This window comes from Callithrix jacchus, chromosome 5 (genome assembly GCF_049354715.1).
Source record: "Callithrix jacchus isolate 240 chromosome 5, calJac240_pri, whole genome shotgun sequence".
NCBI lineage: Eukaryota > Metazoa > Chordata > Mammalia > Primates > Cebidae > Callithrix > Callithrix jacchus.
The window spans coordinates 92605250-92626497 of record NC_133506.1 but is presented as its reverse complement, the minus strand read 5'-3'; the positions used below and the strand labels follow the sequence as shown (position 1 = coordinate 92626497).

The 21248-nt window shown below is 38.7% G+C and overlaps 2 protein-coding genes and 1 long non-coding RNA gene across 15 annotated transcripts in view; 1 reads left to right on the top strand and 2 right to left on the bottom strand.

Annotated features, from left to right (window-relative positions):
• Window positions 1-11602, bottom strand: part of SMARCE1 (SWI/SNF related BAF chromatin remodeling complex subunit E1) — a 27217-nt gene extending 15615 nt beyond the window's left edge. For 2 of the 11 annotated variants that reach the window (XM_002748566.7, XM_002748567.7), the window contains exons 1-3: window positions 3307-3374; window positions 1327-1378; window positions 1107-1150 (exon numbers count right to left, since the gene is read on the bottom strand). In XM_002748566.7, the coding sequence (XP_002748612.4) occupies window positions 1107-1150; window positions 1327-1333 (51 nt within the window). In that variant the 5' untranslated portion in view covers window positions 1334-1378; window positions 3307-3374. Of the gene's footprint in view, window positions 1-1106; window positions 1151-1326; window positions 1379-3306; window positions 3375-4183; window positions 4344-4906 lie in introns of those variants that run through there. The other 9 variants (XM_078373642.1, XM_054256067.2, XM_035300584.3 and 6 more) reach the window with 6 other exon arrangements.
• Window positions 3565-21248, top strand: part of LOC128932116 (uncharacterized) — a 77310-nt gene continuing 59626 nt past the window's right edge. For both annotated transcript variants that reach the window (XR_013535689.1, XR_008481550.2), the window contains exon 1: window positions 3565-21248. This is a non-coding gene — a long non-coding RNA (uncharacterized LOC128932116).
• On the bottom strand, window positions 10290-21149 carry KRT222 (keratin 222). 2 transcript variants are annotated; one of them, XM_008997535.6, is made up of 6 exons: window positions 20894-21149; window positions 17885-18013; window positions 15984-16204; window positions 13680-13756; window positions 13371-13506; window positions 10290-12333 (listed from the first exon to the last, which is right to left on the bottom strand). In XM_008997535.6, the coding sequence occupies exons 2-6, from the start codon at window positions 17987-17989 to the stop codon at window positions 12105-12107; spliced, it is 768 nt and encodes a 255-aa protein (XP_008995783.4). In that variant the 5' UTR covers window positions 17990-18013; window positions 20894-21149; the 3' UTR covers window positions 10290-12104. The 2 variants fall into 2 exon arrangements, with proteins under 2 accessions (XP_008995783.4, XP_002748615.4); XM_002748569.7 differs by having other exon boundaries at window positions 20976-21149.

The following is a 21248-nucleotide window of genomic DNA, read 5'->3' as shown; positions in this document are numbered from 1 at the left end:
GAGATGGTCATAACAAATGTTCTTTGATTTAAGAAAGAAAACAAACCAAGCACAGGACTTTACGGTCTACTGGAATTAACTTTACAGCCTGTATATAATATAAATTGAAATAAAAACATAAGGTACAATATCTTTTTAAAAGCATCTCACTAAGGAAAAACAAACTGTTGATAAATGTTAACTAAAATATACATCTGAGGGTTAGTAAATGAGTAGTTTTCTAGTGGAGAAAACAAAATTACACAAGGACCTAATTAGCAGTGAAAAGTAGACTAGCCTGAAATTTAGATGGTAGGGGCTATGGAAGGAAGGATTAATATTAAAGAACTAATTTTGTAGAATCTGGTTATGTTAACAGTGTTTTTTAAAAAACAAACAAAACCCCCCACCCAAAAAACCAACAAGGAAGCCATTTCATCAAGACCTGAACAGTTACTGTTAAATCTATTTTGTGGGTTGGAAAATTATTTTACATGCTGACCAAGCTGGGCCAGAGCTTGCTGAGTGAAAAACCATGTTCACAACTACTTTTTAGATACCTTAAAAACATATATACTTCCAAACCAATAAAATATAATTTGTGGAATGGAATAAGATTCAATAACAAGATCTGACCCATAGATAATTAAATCTTTACTTGAACAGCTTGAAAATACTTACAATGAGTGTAGTTTCAGAAGCTTTGTTGTTTAATTTAATATGAAAATTTTATAGAGACAAGAAAGGAGAAAAAAACATAACCAGTTGAAGGTTAGGTTTAACAAAAAAGCCAGAATGAGCATTCACTCAGTATCAACTTAGAGACTCTTAATAGTGAAGATCAATAAGAAGTGTTAAAATGTTCACTTTCCATTTACAAAGAAAAAACAAACTGAGCATAGGAGGTTGGAATTTTACAGTATTGTTTCTTTAAATATTGGGGTTGGTTCAAGGAAAGATGCAGATAATTATTTTATTTAGTAGGAAGTGCTGTTTTTCTTTTTTTTTTTTTAAGCTGAATTTCATCCTGTTGCTGTGATGATTGAGTGACTGTCACTGGAAGACATCTGGGTTTTTGTATCAAGGCCAGACTTGGCTATTACATTAACAAGAAAATTAAAACTTACTGTTGCAGGAGCTGGGGTGGGAGGTGGGGCATAAGATGGTCTTTCTGTTTGAAAGAAAATAAATAACTTCTTGTAAACAACTGAGATATAATACTATGCAACAAAACTACCAATGGTCCTGTTTTGAAGAAAAAAAAATGAGAGTCTTTTGGAATTCCCACTTGCTAGGGCATTAGTCTCTTATTAACATAGATTGATAAATATAAAAATTGAAACTTACTTGACATTTTGGAAGATTAAGTTCTCAGTTCCTTAAGAATGAATCTGAGACACTAAAATAAAAAAAAAAGGGAAAAAAAAAAAAGAGAATCAAAACTCAGCAAGCATACGAGAATGTTTTCCTAATGAATTGGGTAATTTAATTGGGATTTCCGAGTAAAATTACTTCACCTTAATTCCTAATAATTAAGCCTCCTGCATATTTTAACTGATTCTTAAAGGTCATTTGGTTGACTAGAACTAAATGACTAAAATAAAGTACTGGGGATATTTAGAAATGTACTTTCAGGTTTTTTTTCTTGTGATACTAAGCCACCTCTAGTATGAAAAACATTTTGCTGACACCATGTAAACATTTCCTCAGACTGATGAGAATAGAATGTGATGTATAATCAGGGTCCAACCTGACGAGGCCTACCAGATACTGACAGCTCCCTGATCAGCAACTGTACCATGCTTTTGGGATAACAATTTTTATTAAAATAGGGCAGCATTTTATTCTTGGAAGCAGTGCAAAAGGTAGTTGGTATGACAATGAACTTCATATTCTCTTATGGTGGTAAATAGCTTCATAAATGCTGGGAATAAATCTTGAGAGTCTACCTGAAAAGCTTTTATTCATCCTTCACAGCCCATTTCAAAATGTATCTCCTTAATGGAACTTTCTTGATACATTACCTGGGGAGAATTGCTCTGCCATCTGTGCTCCTATACAGTTTACACAGATCTATGATATTATTTATTATAACTTTTTAAAAACTTGTCAATATGGCTAGATTGTATGCTACTTGGAAACAGGGACCATGTCAGAACCTAGCTGTATTCTTAGGAAATTTTGTCCTTGTATGTACATGACCAGACTCATGTGAGCTTGTTCTTTACATCAACATACATCACAAATAGTGAGGTACAAAAAGACAAAAATTCATCTTTAAAAGAAGGCAGACAAACTTCGATGACTATTGGAGGTATTTGTATCCAAAATTATGTAAAATGGACCAGATTTTTTGCTTCTAGTATTCATTTTAAGGAAATCCCCAGGATCATAAGGAATGAGTCCTGGTGGGGAAAGAAACAGTTTATTTTCCCAATGGTCCAACCCGAGTCATTCCCTCTTAAAGAACAGTCAGAAACCTTTTGTCACGTGTAGATTTCCTTTCTGTTCACATTAAGGGAGCTGTCAACATCCAGTAGGCCTCGCTGCAGGGGACCCTGACAACTGCCATAAGCTCATTGTTAATACTTTAAAATTATTGCTCTCCTTTGCTAGAATATAAAATTTAAGAGTGGGCTTGTACATTTGTCCACCGCTGGATCCAACCTTGGTGCCTGGCATAAAAATAAATAACCGATAAATATTTGTTCAAGGAATATTTTATACGGGGTAGGCTTATGAACTATTTCGCTTAACAGTCACAAGTACTTTATGAGATATGTACAGCTATCCCCATTTTACAGATGAAGCAAGGGAGTCTCGGAGAGTGCAAATAACTTGTCTGAAGCCACACGCAGCCAGCAAGTGCCAGAGCTGGGTTTCAAACCCAGGCCAAACTATTTCAGAGCTCCGTTCATCACTCTAAGCCACACCGTGAGTCCTCAGGTCGCTGCCTGAACCAATGGGGGAACCTTCTTCCTGGGGGTGAGAACCACGGATTTGTCTTGACCGCGGGCTTCCTGAGGTCGCTCTCTTTAAGTTTGTCTTGGTGAACGTACTTGACTAGCAACTCCCCTAAAACGCGGTATGCACAGGTGCTTTGACCAATTTCAGGGGACTGGCCTTGCCTCCAAGGAGGGGGCCCCAGATGGGACTCCCTCCCAACCTTCTCTCTGCTAGGCCTCAAGGAGGCCGCAACCGGCTCCCAGCTCTGGCCCCACGGCCAAGCCTGAACCCCAGCAACCCCAGAGAACTCGGGGTCCAGCCAAGCGGTGACACCACGACTTGCCCCCACCGACCCGGTCCGGCCCACTTGGAAACACTCACCCGCGGGCAGAAAAAGCGCCCGCAGCTCCGGCTTCGCTTCCCTTTGTCCCGCGCACGCCCCGCCCCTCGCGTCCGGAGCTTCCGCACTCGCACTTTCCACACTCTTCTTAATTTTTTTCCAGGCCCCACCAGACCCTCTTTAGAAAAAATAAACCTCTAATGAGGACGCGGTGATGCTTAGCACACTCAGGGATTTTTTTTCAGGCCCCATTGGCTCTCAAAACTCCCCGAATTTGGATACTTTCCCAACCGGGCGCCGATTCGTCACGGCGAAGAGGGCCGTGGAGGCCCGACCGCGGGATAGGCCCGGGCTTCGCGGCTGTGAGAAGCGGGAGCTGCCGCGACAACTGAGGAGGTGTCGGGAAGTGCCGAGCCTTTCAGAGGGGCTGTGGGGACTGCGGTGGGAGACGGCGGGAAGCGCTCAGCCCGAGGCCGCGCAACCAATGTGGCGGTGCGCAGCTCAGCCAGGCTCCGGCGGAGCCCGCCCCCGGAGGGGCCCTCCCCGACCCCCGGTCTTTCTTTCCTCTCGGCTGTGGGCCGGAGTCTAGACTTCGCTAAGTCGGGAATGGAGGCGTGGAGGACTCGCTTGGCGGTGTTTGCGTCCTCACAGGCGCCTCGCAGTTCTGTAGTTTTTCCTAGCGCTTTTAGGGTATAATCATAACAGGTTTCTGAGCCAAGGCGTGGAGAAGTTGACCCCACTTGCCACAGCTTGTGTGTCCTTGTAGCGCCGCGGGTGCCACCTGGGCTCCGTCCCAACGCTGCCTCGGCTTCTTCGGTTCCCGCCACCGGGAATTATCGTCCCCACGTACAGCTTAAACTTATCTGTCTTTCCGAATCCAGCTCAAAGGTCTCTCTGTGATGCCCTCCTGGAACTTACCCCTAGTAATCCTTCCTTTGTGTTCCGCGGCTTTTTGATTATGATTGGCGTCCTGAACCTGACCCTTTGTATCTGACGGTGTTTGTTTGTCATCTCCAGCGCTTTATGAAGGCCTTGAGAGCCAGCTTCCGCTGTCTGTACTGGTCATCTTCCCATTGCCAATGCCTACGAAGGGCTTGACCCATTCATTGTTAGATGCTCAGTTAAGTGTGTACTGAGGCAGCCCTCTGTGCTACTCCAGGGCTCTTTCCACTAAATCATGAGTATGTTGGTTTACCAGATGGAGTGAGTAGCCTCTTCTTTGAATATGTGAACACCTGACGGATTTTTATATGGAGGGAGAATGAACAGATGGGATCCCTGACCTGTGATTTCTTGAAAACAGTTGACATTTAGAGAGGCTGAATCCTTGGAATGCCCTTAGCCCCCACCCTGAGTGTGCCGACAGGGACTAGATGCATCTCTAGAAGTCTGCAAAGCCAGGAACAAGTGATACTCTGTCCAATTCTTCCAATATTGTTATACCCATGAATAGAGATTAATGAAATTGAAGAGCACATTCAAGAGAAAGACTAAAGGAGATTCGTCTGCCCTATGGACAGGCAGCCCGAGTGGTGTTTGAGAAAATGTACATGAAATTGCTTTGTTAAAAATACAGAAGCATCAGAGACATGTAAAGAATTAATGTACGATACACAAAGGCCTCAGAAGGGATTCCAGTACCTTTTTCTGGCGTTGTCCAGCAACTCTAGCCTGGTTTCTTCCCTGCCTTTGGGGTTCCAGTGGGGAGATTAGGCAACTGCAGTGCTGGGGAGGCGCTGTGTGGTGTTGTCTTTAGGGAATCCTCTGAAGAAACACTGCAGGTTTTGGATGTTAAGAATAAAGCACACTATAGTAAGAAAGGGGTGGCCCAAAAACGGTGAAAAAAGAAAGGAGGGGACCTAAGTGGAGCAGTGACATTGTCTGATAATCTTTCTCACTGGTGTTTCATGACCTACTTAAAATTGCAGCCCATTTCCCAACCCGCAGTGTCTGTTCATGGTCTGTACTTGACTTTTTCTGTAGCACTTAATTGCTTCCTAACATACCATACTTTTTATGCATTTGTTTTGTCTTTTTCTTTTCTGAAATGGAGTTTTGCTCTTGTTGCCCAGGCTAGAGTGCAATGGTGTGATCTCGGCTCACCAGAACCTCCATCTCCCGGGTTCAAGTGATTCTCCTGCCTCAGCTTCCCAAGTGGTTGGGATTACAGGCGTGTGCCACTACGCCGGCTAATTTTGTGTTTTTAGTAGAGACAAGGTTTCATCATGTTGACCAGGCTGGTCTTGAACTCCTGCTCTCAAGTGATCCACCCTCCTTGGGCTCCCAAAGTGCTGGGATTATTGGAGTGAGCCACCACTCCCAGCTGTCTTTCTCTTCCCATCAGAATGAAAGCTCCTTCGGGTGGAGACTTTTGACATCTGTAACAGTACATGACACATTTAGGTGCTCAATACTTGTGGACTAAATAAATGAATGAGTCTCTCACTTTCTTCCCTTGGTTCTTTCTCTGCCAAAGATTTGAAAAATTAAGAAACTCCAGCCTGGCAACATAGGGAGACTCCATCTCTTAAAAAGAAAAAAATTATTCAGGTGTGGTGGTACACACTTATGGTCTCAGTTACTTGGGAGGCTGAGGTGGGAGGATCACTTGAGCCTGGGAGATCAAGGCTGCCGTGAGCTGTGATCACGCCACTGCACTCCACCCTGGGTGACAGAGCAAGGCCCTTTCAAAAAAAAAAAAAAAAGAAAAGAAGGAAGGATATAGGCAAGAGATAATGGAAAAGTAATTTGTTTCCTAGTCCTGAAGAAATTAAAGCTGAAGAGTGAAATATCTAGCAAGATGGCCTTTACTTATAATGATTTTTTCCCCCTGAAGCAAACATCAGAACATATGATCTTGCCTTTATAAGGATATTGATGGAAACTACAGATGTTTGGAATTGTGGTTATTCTCAGAAAATGTGGGATACAGCATCATTGTGACTATTTAAACTAAATGAAACTCTAAGGGTAGTTGGGAGCTCTCAGATGGGCCCAGTGGTTAACCCCAGAGATAATCTTAGGCCCAATTAAGGCATAACTCAGGCCTTAGTTTTCATTCTGGCAGCAAGATCCAGAAACTTGGTTGGCTTTCTCCTCTGACACTACTCATACTTTTTGAGTAAAAAGTATGAACTTGGGGTTCTTCTTTCCCCAAGACAGGGAAGCCAAAACTAAGTGAGCAAGCTAAGGTTCAAGCCCAGGTCTCCGAGTTCTTCCCATTGTGTCGTGGGAAGAAACTGATGATGGAGACAGAATTAGGGGTAGGACTGGGAAGAAAGAAGAAAAAAGGAGAAAATGGGAGAGAATAAGGAAAAACCTGAAGTCCTTGGACATCCAGTTGTCCATGAATAGGCACCAAGTGGTCTGTGAACCCATTAAAATTATGCTCAATTCTTACAGGCTTTTTTTTCCTAATCGAAGGTTAATTTTTTTCTTTGAGACAGAGTCTCACTCTGTTACCAGGTGGGAGTGCAGTGGCGCAATCTCAGCTCACTGCAACCTTTGCCTACTGGGTTCAAGCGATTCTGCTGCCTCAGCGTCCCGAGTAGCTGGGACTGCAGGTGCACCCCACCACACCCAGCTAATTTTTGTATTTTTATTAGAGATGGAGATTCACCCTGTTGGCCAAAATGGTCTTGATCTCTTGACCTCATGATCCGCCTGCCTCACCCTCCCAAAGTGCTGGGATTACAGGTGTGAGCCACCACGCCTGGCCAGAAAATTAATTATTTCATGAGATTTTCAAAGAGGTGTATAACTCAAGAAAGATTATCAACCAACCGCTGAGCCATAGAGTTTGTAGTATGTTCTGTTTAAGCTTTTTTAGTGGATTTTTTTTTTTTTCTTAAACAAGGGAAAGCAAGAACAAAGCTTTACCTGACCCAAATAGCCTATGGAAGTCTGGTTATAGACAAAATGATGAAACAAGCTAATTTTCTCAGCTGTTTCTGTGAAAGCAGAAGGAGCTATGGGTATTCAGTTTCTATAGCTAGAAATAGTTGTGAAATAATGAAGCTTAGCAGCTTTCCAGGACAGAGTGATTCACACTGTTTTACAGAATTTAAAAAGCATGGTTTGCTTTTACAACCCTCTGTGTTGCCCTCAAAATAACCTCGAGGATTGGGGACATGAATTTTGCCACATGGTGTGGAAAAGGATAGACATTGAACAGGATAGAGCTGGAGAATCTGGGGTGTGGGATCTATTAGCCACTGATAATATTGGGAGTCTAGGGCAGAGTTGCCAAATGAGATTGTTGCAGGCTGTATCTGGGCTGCCTCCTGTTTTTGTAATAAACGCTTATTTGGACCCAACCACCTTCATTTATATACATATTGTCTATGGCTGCTTGTGATTACAGGGGAAGAGTTACATAGTTGTTACAGGGATCCTATTGCTGAAAAGCCTAAAATATTTGCTATCTGGGCTATTATGGAAAGGCTGCCAACCCTGGTCTAGAGTCTAAGCATATGAGGGAAACTTGGAAAGGCTTGTACTGATTTTCACATATACCTTATTGTAGAACCTTTATTTGTTATATGCCCACAAATATTGGCAATCTGTGTGTACATGCTGGCCATAACTGTAAACATAGAATCAAATTCTGCCTTGTGGACTTTTTTTTATTTCATGTGTTGATAGTTTGAGTAAATGTGTATGCATATTATTTAACTAAAATTTAAATTCAGTTCATGTATCATAATAAGTTTCCAAAGGGAACTTTCAAATGAATGTAAGCATTTTTTGACTTCAGAGATTTTTATTTTTATTTTTGAGACAGGGTCCCACTCTATTGCCTAGGCTGGAGTGCAGTGGTGGGATCTAGGCTCATTGCAGTCTTGACCTCCTGGGTTCAAGCAATCCTCCCACCTCAACTTCCTAAGTGGCTTAGACTACAGGTGCACACTACCACACCAGGTTAATTTTTAAATTTTTATTTATTTATTTATTTTTTTAGTAGAGATGAGAGCTCTCTGTGTTGCCCAGGCTGGTCTCAAACTCCTGGTCTCAAGCAATTCTCCTGCCTTGGCCTCCCAAAATGTTGGGATTATAGGTGTGAACCACCATGCTCAGCCAAGAGATTTTTTAAAAAATTCTAAAAACTTAAGAAAACAATCGAAGGGCAAACTGAACTTTGACAATACAAAGATCTCTAACAAATCAATAAGAAATGTGCTTATGTGCAGTGTTAGTTGTATATTTCTGCATAACACATTATCCCAAAATTTAGTGGTTTAAAATAATAATCACTTATTATCTTTAGATAACTGTTTTTTATGTTTTTTGTTTTTTTCAGACACAGGGTTTGACTCTGTCACCCAGGCTGGAGTTCAGTGGTGTGATCTTGGCTCACTGCACCTTCCACCTGGGCTCAAGTGATTCTTCTACTTCAGCCTCCTGAGTAGCTGGGACTACTGGCATGTTACCGTGCTCAGTTAATTTAAATTTTGTTAATAGATATGAGGTCTCACTATATTGTCCAGGCTGGTCTTGTACTCCTGAGCTCTAGCAATCCTTCTGCCTAGGCCTCCCAAAATGCTGGGATTATAGGCATCAGCCGCTGTGCCTGGCATACAGAATATTTTAGTACTTTAAAAGCTATCATGACAGAACAGTTCAAACTGGGTGAGACTTATTGGGAAAGAATTGCTTTTCTGGCAGTAATTGAAAAATTAAAAATAGTATCTTGTCCGGGCACAGTGGCTCATGCCTGTAACCCTAGCACCTTGGGAGGCTGAGGTGGGCAGATCACCTGAGGTCAGGAGTTGGAGATGAGCCAGGCCAACATGGTGAAACTCCATTTCTACCAAAAATACAAAAATAAGCTGGGCATGGTGGCATATGCCTATAATCCCAGCTACTGTGGAGACTGAGGCAGGAGAATCGCTTGAACCTACAATGGGCCGAGATCATGCCACTGCACTCCAGCCTGGGTGACAGAGTGAGACTCAGTCTCAAAACAAGCAAACAAACAACCCCAAAAACCAAAATAGTATCTTTACCCGTTGTGTTTTGAATTATTACTTAATCATTGTCAGCTATAATTTTCCCCACAAATTCTCTGAAGACAGTTTTCTTCCAAATAGTACTGTGTATCTGAGCAGTGCTTTACCAAATATTTTTGCTTGTATATTATTTCAAAGAATTGTAAAATAGGCAGAGTAGGAATTATTACCCAGCATTACCTTTTCCTTTGTTTTCAAATGTAAAACTTGAGACGTAGGAACTTAAAGTAGTCCCTCCTGGTTACAGGGTTAATTAGTGACAGAGCCAGGGCTAGGATCCTACAGTTGTTAGTAATTGGAATAACTCTTCAGTTTTGTATTTTGTTATGCAAGCATGCATTTGTAACATTTCCAAGCGATTCAAGAATATTAATTTCTACTCTTGTATAAACCAAGGATAATATTATTCATGTTGTAGGATTGTTGTAAGGAAGGATTAGGGATTCAACACAGTGACTGCAGCTGAGTAAGTACTTTGCAAATGGTGCTGCCATTATTATACTTTTCCCAGAATTATAGGATTATGTGATTATTTTGATTAAAAAAAATTAGAATAAAATATAAATATACCATTTTAATACTTTCTTTTGTAAAACAAGTTAAAAACCATTATCTATCTACTGTGATTGCAGGTTTTTTAATTCCCCAAATGAACTAACCATATTGGAGTAATTAGTTCTTTGCTTCACTTAACCATGCAGAGATACTTTGAACTTAAAGGACTGTGTTCAAACTCACATACAATGCAGCTTTAGCATTCATGTTTCAATTTTTTCAATTTTTCATTTTTATTTATTTTTACCTTTTATAGAGATGGAGTCTTGCTATATTGCCCAGGCTGGCCTTGAACTCCTGGGCTCAAGCGATCCTCCTGCATTGGCCTCCCAAAGTGCTGGGATTACAGGCATGAGGCACTGTGCCTGGTCGTGTTTTGCTTTTTTAAATTGTGTTAGTATCATTACCTTGGTAAATTCATATCCCAATTTAAATGCCTCAGAGTGAATAAAACTTCGTTATAAATTCAAGAACTGTATTTTTAAATGTACATGTTATATACCCCATAGATACATACTGAAATCACTACAAGCAGTTACATTCATGACACCCAGTACTAAGTTTTTTTTAACACTGAAATACATGATGCTAGATATATTGCTTTATTATGATCACTGCTGCTTCGTACAGTAACTTTAGTACAATAGCTTATATGATTGCATTTTTAAAGCTTTAATAAAGCTAGTAGCATTTAGCAATATTGAATGAAACATTTTTTCATGTATAGGATGTATTTTAGGTCAAATGCTTATGCAAGAATAAGCACTTAACATGCTGTTATATCCTTGACAAAACAAAATCATCCCTTTTCATTAAATAGAATAAGCCAGACTAAAAGGAATCTGAAGTAATTGAAAGAAAATTAAAAATTTTTATCCCTGTATTATGTTAAATATTAAAATAATATAATATTTTCCTGGTTAAATCATATATTTTTTCTGGTTGAAATACATATATATATGTACATATATGTATATATGTACAGAGAGAGAGAGAGATTTTAAAGGCTGCAAAGGCTGTACTAAAATGCAAACATAGCTGGAGCCCTTAGATGATACTTTAGCTGGGAAAAAGTATGGTGAGTTGTACTCAACTACTTTTTCTGCTTAGAAAAAAATTAAGAGCTTATACATTTCTAATGTCTTAAAACAGGTATTTATTATTTAAGATCTTAAATATACCTGTATTAAATTAGGTTATTTTAAAAACTTTGCAACAATACCTCACTTATTCACAAATATATTTTCTACCCATATTTATTACAATTTGAACAATTTAAAAACAAATCCTGCAAACACTCTTAGCTTAGATAACAATTACTGTTATCTTAGTTCACATGAATGATTGCAAGAAATATTTATAATACTTTATATAGTATCTTATCTAAGGCTGATAGCAAACACTCTAATCACATTTGGCTGTACAGGTGGAAAAACCGGGATGGCGGGTAACTGTTCTGATAATGATAGTAACTACCTTTTCAATTTGCTTTTCATATTTTGTTTGTACAGTTGGCCTTCTGATTTTTGTCTTTTTTTGGTGGGGGATACAACCTTTAAAGTTCTTTGAGTAAAGTAAATCTTCTGGAAATCAGATACTTATTTAAAAAACATTTAGATATGTATAGATTAACTTAATTTTACTTATCCAGTTAGCCTTGGGGTGTGTTCAATAGTTTGCTCAGAATTTCTCATGGAAAATAACTCTTATTTTTCTGAGTATATAAATGATTTTCTAAAAAGGAAGAATTCTCGTTAAGTGAATAGTGAGTCCCCCTTAAAAAACTTGTTTATAATTGCTGTTTTTGAAAAATAGAACAAACATTGTAGGTTTAACTAGTCATGGAATAATGATGAATAACTCAGTGTGACTCTTAACATAATACAATCTTACTCAAACAATTCTTTTTTCCTTAGAGTGTTCAGCCGTTGAAAAAAATTACAAAGACTTTACTAAACCAGGTTAATGCTTACAGTCTCTGATGAAGTTTCAAGGGAAAAAGAAGACTATTTGGAAAATAAGAAATAGACTGTACTGAATTTGTGATTTTATTTTTAAGCTACCCCCTCATTTATATATATATATATATGTATATCTCCATAATTAGATTCAGAGAAATGTCCTTAACTGTTTTTTTTCTTCTGAAGAGAACCACATATTGATCATAACCTTTTCCATACATACTTAATAACTTACATTTTGGGACAAAGGGAGTCGGTGTGGCCCACCTTGGACCATCCTAACATTTTCAAATCAAGTCAAATACTATCTTTGGATTAATCAGCTGTCGATGGAGGTTTGATAGAGGGAATACTGCATGATCGTCTCATGATAAGCCTGACTTCTATATCTGGTAGATTATCCTGCTTAGTCTGTAAACACCCTTCATCGGTGGCTGCTAAATGAAGATCAAATCGAAGAGAAACAGATTTTTTCCTCAATCGAGGGTTATCTTTAAAGAAAGAACCTTCCCATTCTTTAATAACTTCATCCACTTTCTCTGTCCTGAAATGATAAAATAAACCTTTTAATATAAAGAAGTATGGGTCTATTAAAAATATATAATATGTATTTCATATCTATGAAAAAATCAAGAAATTTGTATAATTTATAGTTTGTAGAATTTTTTTTTTTGAGACGGAGTTTCGCTCTTGTTACCCAGGCTGGAGTGCAATGGCGTGGTCTTGGCTCACCTCAACCTCCGCCTCCTGGGTTCGGGCAATTCTCCTGCCTCAGCCTCCTGAGTAGCTGGGACTACAGGCGCGCACCACTATGCCCGGCTAATTTTTGTATTTTTATTAGAGACGGGGTTTCACCATGTTGACCAGGATGGTCTTGATCTCTTGACCTCATGATCCACCCGCCTCGGCCTCCCAAAGTGCTGGGATTACAGGCGTGAGCCACCGCGCACGGCAGTTTGTAGAATTTATAATATACTTACTTTGAAGTTCATATGAATAGAATTTCCAAGGAATTGTATGGAATTTCTCTGTAGGAATTCTCATGTTCAGGTTGTATTTTTAGAAAAAAATGGCGAATTAAGGATTAAGTAATCTTCCATGAGTTTTTATGTATATATGTCAGATTAAAAATCACAGTAAAAGCTGGGCATGGTGACTCACACCTGTAATTCCAGCACTTTGGGAGGCTGAGGTGGGTGGATCACAAGGTGAGGAGATTGAGATCAGGCTGGCCAACATGGTGAAAGCCCATCTCTACTAAAAATGCAAGAAAAAAAAAGAAAGAGAAAAAATTACTGGGCAGGGTGGCACATGCCTATAGTCCCAGCTACTCGGGAGGCTGAGGCAGGAGAATTGCTTGAACATGGGAGGCAGAGAATACAGTGAGTCATGATCATGTCATTGTACTCCAGCCTGGCAATAGAGTGAGACTTGGTCTCAAAAAAAAAAAAAAAAAAAAAATCACAGTATACTAAAACTATGTTTGGAAACATTTACACAAAGAATAATAATTATTGGGATTAAAGTTAATTTCTTTACATATATTTATTATTATTTCTTAGTCAAAGTTTCTTTACTCACTGAATAGTGCCATGAGCTTCAGTGCTCTCCTTCACAGTACTTCCATTTAAGATTGCCTGTTTGGTCATTGTTTCTGCGTTTTCATTCTCATACTTTTGTGGGACTTTTGTAGTAAAAGATATTTCATTTATAATGGCTGTGAAAATATTATTTATGATAAATTACAATATTGAATTACTGTTAACAAATTATATTCAAACTTTTATTCAAATATTTTTTTCTACTTTAGAGTATTTAATTTATTTATAAAGTAATCCCTGTAAATAGTACTTAACTTTTCAAATTAGTTTATTTATATCAGAAACTCACCTGATGGTAAAACAAAACCAACTCTACTTGTGGTAGGCTTTTTGTCTTTTTTCCCACCTTGAATACAACCATAATATCTGAAATTGGAAAGAATTATATTTTAAGAGCAACACTGTATTAGCAAATAATGGAAACACACAGGAGAATGGATAACTTGTATGTTCTTGCAATAGAAACACTCTTTGACCTAAAATAAATGAACTAAGTCTACACTGTATCTTTATGGATGGATTGCCTAAGAATAATACTGAGTGAAAAAAGAAGTTGCAGCTAATTTTATAAAGGTTAGAATAACAGGCAAAACAATTTCATACTTTGTAGAAATACATACATATTACTATGAATAAGTGTATGAGACTAATAAGCATCAAATTCAGAAGCCAGGTCAGGTAGAGGGAGGAGGATGAGATTGGGGAATGTGACTTAGGTGTCCAGGGAGCTTCAACAACATTGGAACATTTTACTCTTTTTTTTTTGAACTATTTTACTTCTTAACCTGGGGGAAGTGGGTATAGGGGTGGTCATTATATTTTTCTGAAATTTTCTTGTATATCTTAAGTGTAGCATAATTTTTTTTAAGTTTTACTATGGAAATATTAAAGACTATTTGATCAATATCTCGAATGATTAGGAATTAAATAAAATTCACAGCCATTCATTTTATTTAACAATTATATAGTTACATGTATATAGGATCTTGAATGATTAGGATTTAAAATTTATAACCATTTAACTAGTTACATATACAGACATATATATATACACACACATGATATGCATACACACACATTTACATAGCACTTACAGTGTGCCAGGTATTGTTTTAAGCACTTTACAAACATTGACTCGATTAATCCTCACAGCAATTCTATGAGGTAGATAGTATTATTATTCTCATTTTACAGATGTGAACACTGAGGCACACAGAGGTTAAGTAACTTGCCCAAGGTCACTCAGCTAGTAAGTGATATGTTTTTAATTCTGTTTATGTTTTTCAAAGACTTAATGTCAAGATTTATTATAGGCTAAAGTTGTTTTACCTACGTTTCATCTAGTTTTATAGAAGACTTAGAATTTGGAAACAAGCAAGAACAAAGATTTCTTCTTATGGGAACATGGAGAATTGGAGGTTATGTCATGCTCAAAGCAGTATGACCTTATAAATCATTACAGATTATGATGTATGAATTAATAAGAATTCCTCTTTTGATATCAGGACATCTGGTAGTTTTTAAATCATGACTCAAAATAATATTCCTTTCCATGTTTGTAATATAATTACATTATAGTAATTATTATTATTTTGGGGTTTGATGTGTGGTATAGGGTAAGCCCTTGGTCAGGGGATTGTGGTGATTGTGAAATTTCCAGGCTTTCTTTGTGGGTGATCCTTAGAAGGCACAGACTAATCCCTCCCCCCCTCCTTCCCTTCCTCCCTCCCTTCCTTTCTCTTTTGTTTCTCTCTCTTTTTCTTTCTTTCTTTCTTTTTTTTTTTGTGTGAGATTGAGTCTCATTTTGTCACCTGGGCTGGAGTGCAGTGGCATGGTCTTGGCTCACTGAGACCTGCATCTCCTGGATTCAAGCGATTCCCCTGTCTCAGCCTCCTGAGTAGCTGGGATTACAAGCATGCACTACCATGCCTGGCTAATTTTTGTATTATTATTATTTTTAGTAGAGACCAGGGTTTTGCCATGTTGGCCAGGTCCCAAATTCCTGACCTCAGATGACTCGCCCACCCCGGCCTCCCAAAGTGCTGAGATTACAGGCATGAGCCACTGCACTCAGCTGAGGAAAGGTCTTTTTCATGATTAGTTCATTGTAATTCCAAACTACTTGGCTTAAGCAAACCTCCCACCTTAGCCTCCCAAGTAGCTGGGACTACAGGTGTGTGCCACCATACTCAGCTAATTTAAAAATCTTTTGTAGAGATGAGGGCTCACTATATTGCCCAAGCTGGTCTCGAACTCCTGAGCTGTAGCAATCCCCCTGCCTCAGCCTCCCAAGGTGCTGAGATTACAGGTGTGAGCCACTGCAGCTGGCCAAGACTACATCATTTTTGTAGTGATCTAGAATTGTTTACATTTTATTCTAGCTGATTTTGGCTATTTGGTTCCTAATTCAGAAGACTAGAAATGGTTCTTCCATATATTCTTTGCAGTGCATACCTATTTTGTTGTATGAGCTTAGTGAGTACACCATAATGATGATGGCTTTTTTGGACTTAATTTCTCTGACTACATCAACAATGACATAAGTGGTTATGTATTTCTGATCCCTTGTCATTAACTAAATGGATTTAGGTACCTGATTTCTTCTTTTTCTAGGAGGCGGCGATAAGTTGCAATTTCTTGTTCCAGCCTCATCTTTGTGTTGAGAAGCATCTCGTGCTCTTGAAGCTGCTTTTCGATGCCGCACCTTACTTCCTGTAGCTCTTTTTCTAGTCCTTCAATCACAGCCTCTAGGTCTTGCAGCTGCGTCTGGTAATGCAGCTCACTGGCATGTAGGGAGTTTTCAAGGCCCCTTTCCTGTTTTATATAGATCTCCATCAGTGAATGAGTAACACAGAATGTGTTTCTGAAATCTGATTTGCAATATCTTCATCCTTTTTTTTTTTGAGATGAAGTCTCCCCGTCGCCCAGGCTGGAGTACAACGGTATGATATCAGCTCACTGCAACCTGCGACTCCTGAGTTCAAACTATTCTCCTGCCTCAGCCTCCCGAGTAGTTGAGATTACAGGCATGTGCCACTATGCCTGGCTAATTTTTTGTATCTTTGATAGAGATGGGGTTTCACCATGTTGGCCAGGCTGGTCTTGAACTCCTGACCTCATGATCTGCCAGCCTCAGCCTCCCAAAGTGCTGGGATTACAGGCGTGAGCCACCACGCCCAGCCATCTTTATCCTTTTATGTTCATTTTTTTCTTTAAAAAGATTGCAATAATTATATTGCATCTATGCAAGAGGTGTGTTTCCTTACAGCTTTTCGTGTGACCCCCCATTTAAAAAATTATATTTTATATACATAACTAGAGAGCTTTATTTCAAAGACATCCTGTGATAATTCTTACTGAAAAAAAAAAACCCTCTGAAGTGTAATTAACTTATCACTCTGAGTTACCTGATTTTTAAATTATTCAAAGTATACTTCAGAGGTAAGCTTTGTAAAAAAGAAAATATGGCATGTTAAGCATTAAAGCCAGAGCAGACTGCTCATAAAAGGCATTTAAGGAACATGCTTAAATACTTTTTTGTTTGTTTGTTTGAGACAGCCTGGTTTTGTCCCTCAGGCTGGAGGGCAATGGTGTGATCTCAGTTTACTGCAGCCTCTGCCTCCTGGGTTCAAGTGATTCTCATGCCTCAGCCTCCTGAGTAGCTGGGATTACAGGCATGTGCCACCATACCCAGCTAATTTTTTTGTATTTTTAGTAGAGATGATTTCACCATATTGCCCAAGCTGGTCTAGAACTCCTGGCCTCAAATGATCCACCTGCCTTGGCCTCCCAAAGTGCTAGGATTACAGGCCTGAGCAACCTCGCCCTGCCCCGAACATGCTTAAATATTTTTCTTTTCTTTTTTGGGGAGAGAGTCTTGCACTGTCACCCAGGCTGGAGTGCAGTGGCATGATCTTGGCTCAGTGCAACCTTCGCCTCCCAGGTTCAAGCAATTCTCGTGCCTTAGCGTCTGAAGTAGCTGGGACTACCAGTGCATGCTACCATGCCTGGCTAATATTTTGTATTTAATGGAGACGGCGTTTCACCATGTTGCTCAGGCTGGTCTCAAACTCCTGAGCTCAGGCAATCAGCCCACCTTAGCCTCCTAAAGTGCCGGGATTACAGGAGTGAGCCACAGTGGCCTAAATATTTTTTTATTAGATGTCTCAATGACTTGGATAAAATAAATCCCACTGTTAAGACTTTGGATAATTACAAATATTCTATTCCCCCACTTCAGCAACTAGAAAATCCCAAGGTAATAAGAAAGCATTTCTTCATTTTTACAGGTCTGAACTAGACCTTGAGTGAGTTGATAACAGCCACTGCCACATTGGAGGGAGGGGTGAGTTATTCAATTAGGATCAGGGATAGAATTCAGTGGCCTTGATTTCCAGTTTCTCAAGGTAAATAAATGAACATTAATTCTTTCCCTGTCTTCATCAAATCACACTGAGGACTCGATGGGTCAGTTACTTTTGAGATCATTCTCACCACAGCATGGAGAGATTCAATTTCCACTTGCAGGTGGTGCCACTGGCGTCGGGCTTCCTTGAGTTCTGCTTGAGCTGCCTTTAAAGCCTCTTCATCTTTGTCCATTTTTTTGCTTATGTCTTCTTCTAGCTACAAGAAAGCCGACAGCAACAGTAACAAAAACAAGGAGTGCTCTTGAAAATGAGATGTGTAAAAGCAATTAAAGAAAAATTGTATGGGAATCAAATAATTTTTTCTTGTTAGATTGTAATGTGTGTTCTAGCACCTAGTTAACTAAATACGTGAGCAAGTCTGTGGCGTTCTTAGCTCATTTTCTCCTACGTAAAATGATTTCAAAAAATCCCTTCCAACTATGACAGTCTATAAAATATGGAAATATACATTGACATGAATGAAAACAGTTTGCAGGACCAAGATTTGTGATCTCTGATTCTTAACTTTTCACTATTTACGGATCATTGGAGGAAGGATTGAAAAATTAGCTGCTATGTCCCCCCATATTTTCTTGAAGGCTGCTTTGCGGAAATAGATAAATAGCGGTACCCCCAAAACTCATCAACCTGGGATCAGGTATAGGGACAAGGAGTAAATACTGCTAGGAAGTACATTACTAGCAATTCAGAGAATTAAGTTATTATAGGCAATAAGGCTCGAAAATAGACTTCCATATGAAGAAAATCCACTGTTGATTTTCCTTTTCCAAGATGATCTTTTAAAAAGGCATGTTAATTTTGGGTATCTGGGTAATAAAATGAATAAATAATAAAAATGACTTCTCTAAGGATTGTTTTCCAAATGTTTTCATATTAAAAAAACAAGTGTAACATTTTATATTTAGCTTTAAATGTTTTTATGCTGATGTTGAAATGGTAAGAATATATCTGTTGACAGAATTTTCAACATTTGGCCCCAGGAACAGTGGGAACAATATATAGAATTGATTGTAGTATTTTGAAACAGAATTTATAACTTTTAATATTCTTACAAAAATCCATTTTAACATTAAAAAATTTAATTTTATCATGCCATAGATTGTTTAAAGGAAACATTGAAGTAAGTGAAAGTCTATGAATAAAGTTTAGGGCAAGGTATTTGAGAACAAAAGTCATACATTTCTTTGGGTTTGTTGATAATCTGTTCTTAGTGTTAACTTGGCAGAGTCATGCAGCAAGTAATACCTACCAGAGCAACTACAGAAGATAAAGTATAGAATTTTGGAAAGAAGAAAACAGAAAAATACTGGTATCTGCTGGTCCTGTGGCTTTCGAATATGGAACTAACAGCTAAGCTTGTTTGGTAACTATAGTCCCAAGATGAGTCCTAGAATGATCCCCTTGTACATTGATTCTGGGCTGACCTGGGTCTCACTTTAACAAGTAGGATGAATTAGAAAGAATGCCGTGCCACTTCTAGGCCTAAGTCTTAGGAAATCCTGACAGCTTCTACTTCTATGCTTTTGGGAGCCCTGGACTAATATGTAAGAAGTCTGGATACCCTGTTGGAGAGATCTTGTAGAAAGGCCAGATGGAGAGAGACCCTGAGGCTATGTGGAGTGAGAGACAAAGTCCCAGCAGAGCCAGCGTTTCAGCAATGCCCTGCCAAAATGCCAGGCACGAGTGAAGCACCTTGGATGTTCCAGCCCAATCATGCCCCAGGAAGACTGGGGTCCCAGCTGAGTTTTGGGGGTGTTATATAACAACCTGTAACTAAAATAGTTTATTAAGTTTTTTAAAAATATTAAACAATCAGGTTTTCTTGAATTTATTTCAGCTGACTTTCTGAATTATTTGGAAAAGATCCTCTAAAGTAGTTTCAAGTTAAAAGACACTTTAAACAAAACTTACTGTAGTCTTGCTTTTTCATTTGAATTTACTCATTTGGCCCAGTAACTCATATTTCTACTACTACAAAGTAAAGTGTTTTGCTTATAGTTTTCAGAAGTTGTCATCTATTGATTTTTTCTTCTCTTTGTAAAGATGAATGAACTATCCCAATGTTTACATGTACCAGTTACTTTGCTTAGTCTAAGATGTTGATCATTTATGAAGACTGCAAATGTTATCTAGAGGTGAAATTTATAATGTTAAGTAAAAATGAGTTCCTAATAGCATAAAGCCCTGTGATTTTCTACCAATTTTTTTTTTTGGGGGGGGGGTGTATTCTGAAGTAAACTTTTTGCTGTATTTCAGGGCTTGGAAGAGAACTTGAACCCATATATGATAGGTAAACTAAAAAATCCCCTAAATTTCTTAATCTTTGTTTTTAAAATATTTGTTTGTGAATTTGTTAAAACTTGAGACCTTAATTAATTGCTGAAGGTGATTGTTACTTTAAAACTAAGTCTATGAAACTAAGATTTAGTCCTTATCTGAGTTGGCCCTCCTTCTCTTTTTAAAAATACTTAAATATTATAAGCTTTGTAATGGAAATAAATGTTTGTCATCTTTTTTTTTGTCAGAAGCAAAAATCTTAGTGGGGAATCGTTACCAGTTTGGGGAATTTCGATTGTTGTAGTTTATATCATTGTTTCCGAATGCCATGTTCACACAATCAGATGGTTTCTATTTATAACAATATGGTATAAAATGGAACTCTTTACCAGACCAGCCTGGTAAAAAGATGATAGAAGCCTTTTAGAAATATTTTACTTAGTTTTATCTCTAGAAAGTGCACATGCTAGTAAATCTTACTTAAAGATTTTTCATTTTAAAGATGTTATTTAAATTATCTCTATAAATAACTCCATAATATCTTTGAAGGGTATCTGGAATGCTTCCTTCCTGAAGAATGTCTGTAAGAGGTTAGAGTGCACCATTTTTTTGTATGTTGACCCCATGTTAATGATAGGAACCTCACAATTTTATATAAAAATCAATGCATCAATCAACACTTATTTAATGGCAATTTAAGAATATAATCGCAGTATTTCCCCCTGTACTCCCAGTAACATTGCAGTAGAAGCTAAAATCCTTCCCCAATAGATGCTGCATTGAAAAGGAAATACTGTACCTCAGAGAGGCCGGGACAGGAATTGGGTAGACATGGACTGTCTCCTTATTCTGGAAGGTGCCTGTCTGTATGAAATCATTACCTGGATCCTTGTTGAGAGCACCGTCTCTATCTGATTTCTGGTGAGGATCTTTTCATAGTTTGCCCTGATCTCATTGAGTAGCTGGGACAGTTCCATTCTTTTCCCATCCTCCACCTTGGCTAACTGAACCTTATCGATAGGATGAGTCGCTGCGGCAGAGTCTGCTCTGTCTGCGAGGAGGGCAGGAAGCATCGCGGAGTCTTAAAGATGCAGAGCTCCTTTTTCAGAGGCCATGGAAATTCCCGTCTTTCTAACTAATTATACAAATACAGG